The sequence below is a fragment of the Aspergillus brunneoviolaceus genome (assembly GCF_003184695.1).
Source record: "Aspergillus brunneoviolaceus CBS 621.78 unplaced genomic scaffold BO95scaffold_5, whole genome shotgun sequence".
Taxonomy (NCBI): domain Eukaryota; kingdom Fungi; phylum Ascomycota; class Eurotiomycetes; order Eurotiales; family Aspergillaceae; genus Aspergillus; species Aspergillus brunneoviolaceus.
In genome coordinates, this window is record NW_020290735.1 from 199,916 (window position 1) to 206,616 (window position 6,701).

Consider the following 6,701-nt stretch of genomic DNA (forward strand, 5'->3'; position numbering starts at 1 on the left):
GGTGGTGCAGGTGTGCTGCCAATGTATTATTATGTACCAAGTATGGCAGAGTTGTGTGCTCGCCTACTAGTTATCTTATACAACAACTTCGTCCAACCCGTGCATACAACCTCCAACACCCCCCAAAATCCATAGGAAGACACGCCGAATCCCCGATCAAGCAGACAACCCGCCAAGATGTTGTCTATTCTACGCAAAGCCCGGCTGAAGGACAAGGAGATGCGGATTCTTATGCTGTAGGCTGTCGAACACTCCCACAATAATAATCTATGCGATGCTAACGCGCGAACACCACCACCCCAGCGGTCTCGACAACGCCGGCAAGACGACCATCGTCAAACAAGTCATGAAAGAAGATGTCACCACCGTCAGTCCAACGTTGGGCTTCATCATTAAGACCATCGAATTCCAAGGGTAAATCTCGTTCATTTTTCCAAAGCTCACCAGCAAAGAAAGCCCGATAGCTGACACCCCGAGGGGGGAGAAAAGATACCGTCTCAACATTTGTGAGGCTTCTGCCGCTCCGTCCTACCTTTTTCCCGCCGACTAACCTAAGGTACTCCAGGGGACGTCGGAGGCCAGAAAACGCTTCGTTCTTATTGGAAGAATTATTTCGAAAAGACCGATACCCTGGTCTGGGTTGTTGATGCGACCGACCGCCTTCGCGTGGAGGATTGTCGAACCGAACTGGCGGGGTTGCTTTTGGAAGAGGTACCCTTTTTTCGTTTTTTGTTTCCCCGCGGCCTCCTTCTGAGGCGGCATAGGCTGACTGATCTTCTTATACAGCGGTTGATGGGGGCGAGTCTGTTAGTTTTTCTCAATAAAACTGATGTTGATGGGTGTATGACTGAGGAAGAGGTTCGTGAGGTGAGTTTTTTCTCCTACCCAACTTCATTGCTCTTCCCCGACCGGTTTACGTTCGGGGTCCCTTCTTTGACTGAGAACGCGATACAGCGATTGAGCTTGGACTCTATCAAGACACACAAATGGACGATATTGCCGTGCAGTGCAATGACAGGAAGAAATCTACACGAGGGGTTGGATTGGGTGGTGCAAGATGCCAAGGATCGACTTTTCTTATACTAGGTTAGCTAGCTAGATTGCCTAATTGCACTCCGCCGATGATTGCGATATGAAAATGCCCTCGATCTTTAATTCCAGATAATGCCGTGAATACTACCGCTTCAACTAGCCTACCGAGATTACAGCAAACCAGTGTGATCCCTTATTTACGCGCCGGCTCTATCCAGAAGGGCACGAGATGAGGCTCACCAGCTGCAATCTCCGGGTGGCAGCCTGATATATTTCTCTGACCCTCCCACGCGGCAGCGATGCCCGACCACGGTTGGGCTTATTGGTTGGCCCCTCTCGCCCTGGACATCACTGACCCTGCAGAGAAAAGAGGATTTTGAATTCGAAATGACATGCAGCCCTAGCTTCCATGTACAACGGGATGGAGCATTAGCGAGGACATCCTAGACAGGGTTTTGACTTTTGTGTGTGCGTATATTGCGGCTCCCTTGCTCGGGGCCGATTCAGTGTGGCCTTGTCGGGAGTTTCGGATGGACGATCAAACACTCGTCGGCTCTGTCAGGGTCCACGGTCTTGAATGGACCTTTATCGAACAAGGTAAAGGGCCAAGTTTTGCTGGAAATAGCAGAGTGGGAACCAGTGGTGGTTGACCGTGTGTACTTAACTAACTTAGTGTATCTTACGTCAATGGATGATGGGGCAGTAGCGGTTTGGTTTGCCCGGCAGACTTTCGCTTGGAGCGAGCCGCCGCTGCAGCTGCAGCCTTGGAATGCCGGCCGCGTCAGTGTCAGAAAATCCTTGAACCATCACAGATTTATCCATGGATCTGGCCCCCATCCGGACCACTGACGACACGGGGAGAAGCAAGATCGGAATCGAGATTCAGGGATAATGGCTGCCCCAAGGTGTCCTGGACCTTCTTCTCTCGTCGCGGCTACTTAGCAAGTACGTACTGTACTGTACGTATGTCCTCCGTACAATAACCGGATTGCAGACTTCTTGAGTGAATGGAGGGTGCGCTTTGAGGGTGGGTGTGCTCCACCGCGAAGACCCGAACTCGGGAACAACAAGTAAACAATCTTCCGTGTCGAGAAAGATCAAAACACCAAACGTGTTGACTTTGGTAGAACAAGAAGAGATTAAAGGCTCGAGAAAGTCCCCTGAAAGTCCCCTGAACGACAAAGTATCATTAGCATAATGGGTTGTTTCCCTTGGGATTAGGAGAACTGTGATTATAATAAGTACTGATGTGCATGCATCCTGTCTCTCATGCGCCTCACCAGCTAAAACAGTTGTGGGGCGACAGCAGCTGATGGGCGTCGGGCTTCCTTCTCTGATGAGGATGATGCTGCTGATGCTGATGATGATGTTGTTGTTGTTGATGGAATGGGCTTCCCAGCTGTTGTTTGGGTCCACCAAGTCGAGTGATAAGGCAGGCGTCTAACGGACAAATCTCACTAGTACTCATTTCCAGGTGAGGAATTAGTAGTGGAGAGACCCCCAAGTGGGTAGATGGACGAGGAGAGAGTGAAGTTAGTATTAACGTTAGTAGAGTACTCCGTAGTTCATTCCTCGTCGGATGCGAATCGATCTTCGCCTCAGGGCGGCGAGCCGCGAGCCACGGGGTTTCTTTTCCCTTGATTCCCTCCTCCCTCATCCACCTCTTTCTCCCCTTCTCTTCGACCCTCACAGACTCACGAGTCACGACCACAATTGATTGCCCAATTAGTATTCCAGCCCCCCTCCTCTCCCCCCCCCCCCCTTCTTCTTCTTTTACCGCACGATCTTTCCCCTCCTGATCGCCTCGCACGAAAAACCCCACCGTCCTTAGCTCGTTGCCCGGTGTTAGTTCAGCTTGGAAGAAACCTCTCTTTCTAGCGGACACTTTGACCCTCTGCCCTCTTTTTCTTCTCTCAAGCTACCTTCCTTCTGATCTTGGCCGGTCATATCTGGCATTTAGCGAGCCATGGCTCCTACAGCAGACATCGACAGCTCGGAAGATGTCAATGACTTTCTTCTGCGCATTCGGGAACTAGGAGAGAAGCGCGATAAGGAGGATGAGGAACGCACGAAAAAGTTGGAGGAGGAGATTTTGCAGGGGCGCAAAGAGAGACAGGCCCGAAGAGCTGGTAAGTAATCTCTTTCCTTGATAATTATGTCTATTCCCTCTCTTCATTGTTTTCCATGCGCCGCCGTCTAGATTCGCAAATTTGAACACTGATTGTGCATGGTCCTCACACAGAGCGGGCGCGTTCAATTTCTCCCACAAAAGATTCCCCGATTCTTGATGCGGCTCGGTTGAGCATATCCTCGACTCTCAGCCACCGTGCGATCGAACCTCCCGAACAATTTGGACCATCTCTCCATACCCCGAGTCGGGACTCGGACAGCAGACCCGAATCCATTGGGGATGACACATCAACAACCACGGACGGCGGCCGGAGAGGATCCACACTGACCGGAGTCGATGGCGAAATACCATCTAAACCCTTCTCACCTTTGCGGAGTAGAACGGGGACTCTGTCCTGGCAGCAAAGGCCAACATCCCGTGATAGCAACAGACAATTTTTCTCATCATCTCCTTCCAGGTGGCGAGCCTTGTCCACAGCTTCGACGGATGAGCAGAATGTGAATCGGAACTCATCCGCAGCCTCACCCACATTCAAGGATGTTTCGTGGGCGCGCCAGACAGAAGGAAGCGTTTCCCCAACCCGCAGCAAACATGTGGAGGACGAGAGACCACGGACACCGGTTTCCGAAGCCAATTTCAAGCACCAAGAAGCCGAAAAGGAATACACCCCAGAACCTAGAAAGGACACCGATCACATAGAGAGCGTTGAGGGACGATCTCGATCGCCATCAAGAGCCAGTTCGACCTTTGCAGAAAGTAGTTTGGGCCACCGATACTCAAGCGTCTCTTCTGTCTCTACCGCGACAGGACTCGGCTCTCCGCTGCCTCTGTTAAGCGCGCAGAAGCTGGAGCCCCGTAAGCCCGAAGAGGTCTTAGAGGATCAGATGTCTCTTCCTGCTTCTCCAAGGCGACTTTCTCCGGAACGGTCGACGTCACCGACAAAGGGTCTCGGCGGATTTGTGCAGAGCGCCATGATGAAGCGATCCGATAGTGTGTCGAAAAGATGGAGCGCCCAGCTTCCATCGGGTCTAAGCCGGCCAAGTTCGGTTGCTAGCAGCCGTAACAGTTTCGTCGGGAATGAGACCTTTTCAAACTCGCCCTCATATAGATTGAGCCGCGAAGTTCCAAGCCTCTCATCTCAGCGGCCGACTTCCAGCCATCGGCCTACATCGAGTCACCGACCTGGTTCGAGCCATAGCGAGGCAACTATCATAGACCCTGCCAGAGACGGTGGACGACCGCCAACCCCGCCAGTTCCCATTCCCGAAAATCACGAGAGCAATGCACTGAGTGACGAGGGGGCCGCTAGGCCCCCTCTCAGCCTTCACACGCGGTCGGCTAGCTCTGTTGAAAAGGGCCCAGACTCAAGTTCTTTGCCTTCTTCAAGTCCAGTAGTCTCCAGGACCATGGATCCTAGGAGATGGAGTCCTACCAAAGCCAGCTGGTTGGAAAGTGCCTTGAATCGCCCTCCTGACTCGCCGAAGCACAAGAGGCAGCAGTCCTTTCAACAACCGTCATGGGTTAGGGAGAGGCAATTGCGGAGTAGTGTTGATCTGGGACGGACTTCCAGCTTCAAAGAAGTTACGCCCGTGGGGCTCATGCGAACGGCTGCTCCGGGCACTCACTCCAAATCATCAAGCGTGTCTGGAATTCCAAACCTCTTCTCTGGACCTGATATGGGCAAGGCCAAACCAGATGATTTCACCACCAATCTGTCCTCTACTTTGAAAGAGCCCGGCCTTGATTTCATTCCCCATGGGAACTTTCCAGAGGCCGAGCCAAAAGACAGCGAGCCGGCTGAACCCAAAGATGATCATGCGACATTCGAACCGCCTGATGATGTCCCCGCTAATGATGTCCCAACTCCTCCTTCTGAACTGAAGGACAGCGTAGTCGAAAGTCAACTCAAGGACGGACCGATATTTTTGCCCAATGACAGCCAGCCGGCTCACAGCCCCGAAGACAATGATCAAGCAGCGCCTCTGGAGGCGAGTGTGGAAGTCCCGCCGCTCGCCACAGCAGATACAGGAACAGAAGTCGCAGAAGACAGCACTATGAAGCATGCATTGAGATTGTCGACTCGAAGCCCTATTACCAAGACCGTACTTGACATGCCTCTTCCATCTCCAACTCGCGACCCGCTTCTAAACAGGCCCAAGCCACAACCAGCTGTGATCGATTTCCGAGCTAACCTTCGACGCCGCGAAATTGTCAAAGATGAAGCGCCTAAAGAGGAGCCAGAATTCAAGAACGTTTTCGGAAAGCTGAAGAGGGCGGGGGCATCGACCTATGTACCCCCCGATGACTTAAAAGAGAATATCTTAAAAGGCAAGGCGGCGCTCAGTACGACGAACGGTCCTCAGAAATCGCCAAAGATTGACGACTTGAAAGAAAGCATACTCAAACAGAAGGAAGCAATCAAAACTAATGGGGGCTCAACTAGGCGAAACACTGCCGGAGAAATGGACGCTCCCATGAACTTCGTCCCAGAAGCGATTGCAAAGAGGAACAACTTGACCAAGTCTATCAGTTCTAGAAGCAATCTATCCACCACTGACGCGCCATCTCCACGCTCGCCACTTTCGCCGCTATCACCTTATGAGCCGCCGATGTCTTTAGAACCCCAGGCTCTGAACCTTTCTCCTATTCGGCCAGATACCAATGTTAGCAACGAAGTGACTCACGATCTCGAAGAAACCGTCGAACTATCTGAAACCTCGAAGGCTAGCTTTGACGGACATCAACTTGGAACAGAGAGCGAAGCAGCTGAAAAGGAGGTCAATTACAACAAGGTGGAATCTCCCCTGCACGTCGAAGCGGCTTTGCCGACTCCAGAAGGTCAAGAGGAAGCTCAGGGCCATAGAGACGTCTCCTCGGCTCGTTCATCAGTTCATTCATCGGTGCGTTCCTCGGTGCATTCCGTGCAATCCTCAGTACGGTCGTCGGTGCGTTCTCTGTCTCCGGTGGAACTGGACCAGACTCCACATGCGCCTGCTGCGGCTGAAAGTACCGCTGCTAAAAGTAAACTTGCAGGCCGAATCAATCCTGCCTTAGCAGGACTTCTGTCTCGCGGGCCGCCTACCACTGGCAACGGCCCTGCCACGGGCCTCTCCATCACTAGCAGCCTCTCAACGGGAAGCTCAGAACAGCAGGAGCCACAAACCCCGGCCCCCCTCACGCACATGACGAAAGGCCGGGCAAGAGGTCCAAAAAGGCGTCTGCCCATTGGGGCGGCATTTGGATATAACGAATTAGCCGTAGCGACAGAGATTGCGGGGGAACACCCTAAAGATGGGGTTGCAAATGAACAAGATATCGAGGGGAGACTCGCAGGCGAGAGAATCAGTGAGGAGAAAAGCCTAGAAGCAGAGAAGCTCGCAGCAGAGAATCTTTATAAAGACAAGCTTGCAGAGGAGCAGAAGCTCGCAGAAAAGCAGGCAAGGCTCGCGGAGGAGCAGAGACTTGCTGAGGAGCAGAGACTCGTGGAGGAGCAGAGACTTGCGGAGGAGCAGAGACTTGCGGAGGAGCAGAGACTTGC

The 6,701-nt window shown here is 52.6% G+C and overlaps 2 protein-coding genes across 2 annotated transcripts in view; both read left to right on the forward strand.

Annotated features, from left to right (window-relative positions):
* Positions 1-120: 120 nt before the first annotated feature.
* On the forward strand, positions 121-1,133 carry BO95DRAFT_438585 (ADP-ribosylation factor-like protein 2). The gene is made up of 6 exons (XM_025585550.1): positions 121-236; positions 304-414; positions 490-506; positions 566-711; positions 787-867; positions 955-1,133. Exons 1-6 carry the CDS (start codon positions 178-180, stop codon positions 1,084-1,086), a joined length of 546 nt encoding a protein of 181 aa, XP_025446754.1. The 5' UTR covers positions 121-177; the 3' UTR covers positions 1,087-1,133.
* Positions 1,134-2,799: 1,666 nt separating this feature from the next.
* BO95DRAFT_478725 (putative gelsolin repeat protein) overlaps positions 2,800-6,701 on the forward strand; it is a 6,998-nt gene continuing 3,096 nt past the window's right edge. The window contains exons 1-2 of the mRNA XM_025590054.1: positions 2,800-3,161; positions 3,275-6,645. Of these exons, the coding sequence (XP_025446755.1) occupies positions 2,999-3,161; positions 3,275-6,645 (3,534 nt within the window). The 5' untranslated portion in view covers positions 2,800-2,998. The remainder of the gene's footprint in view (positions 3,162-3,274; positions 6,646-6,701) is intronic.

Bases quoted from the DNA above. Each gene is read 5' to 3' on its own strand.
- BO95DRAFT_438585 (XM_025585550.1), top strand. From the start codon at position 178: ATGTTGTCTATTCTACGCAAAGCCCGGCTGAAGGACAAGGAGATGCGG. The intron at 237-303 runs GTAGGCTGTCGA...CCACCACCCCAG, and splicing joins GAGATGCGGATTCTTATGCT to CGGTCTCGACAACGCCGGCA. The intron at 712-786 runs GTACCCTTTTTT...CTTCTTATACAG, and splicing joins CGGGGTTGCTTTTGGAAGAG to CGGTTGATGGGGGCGAGTCT.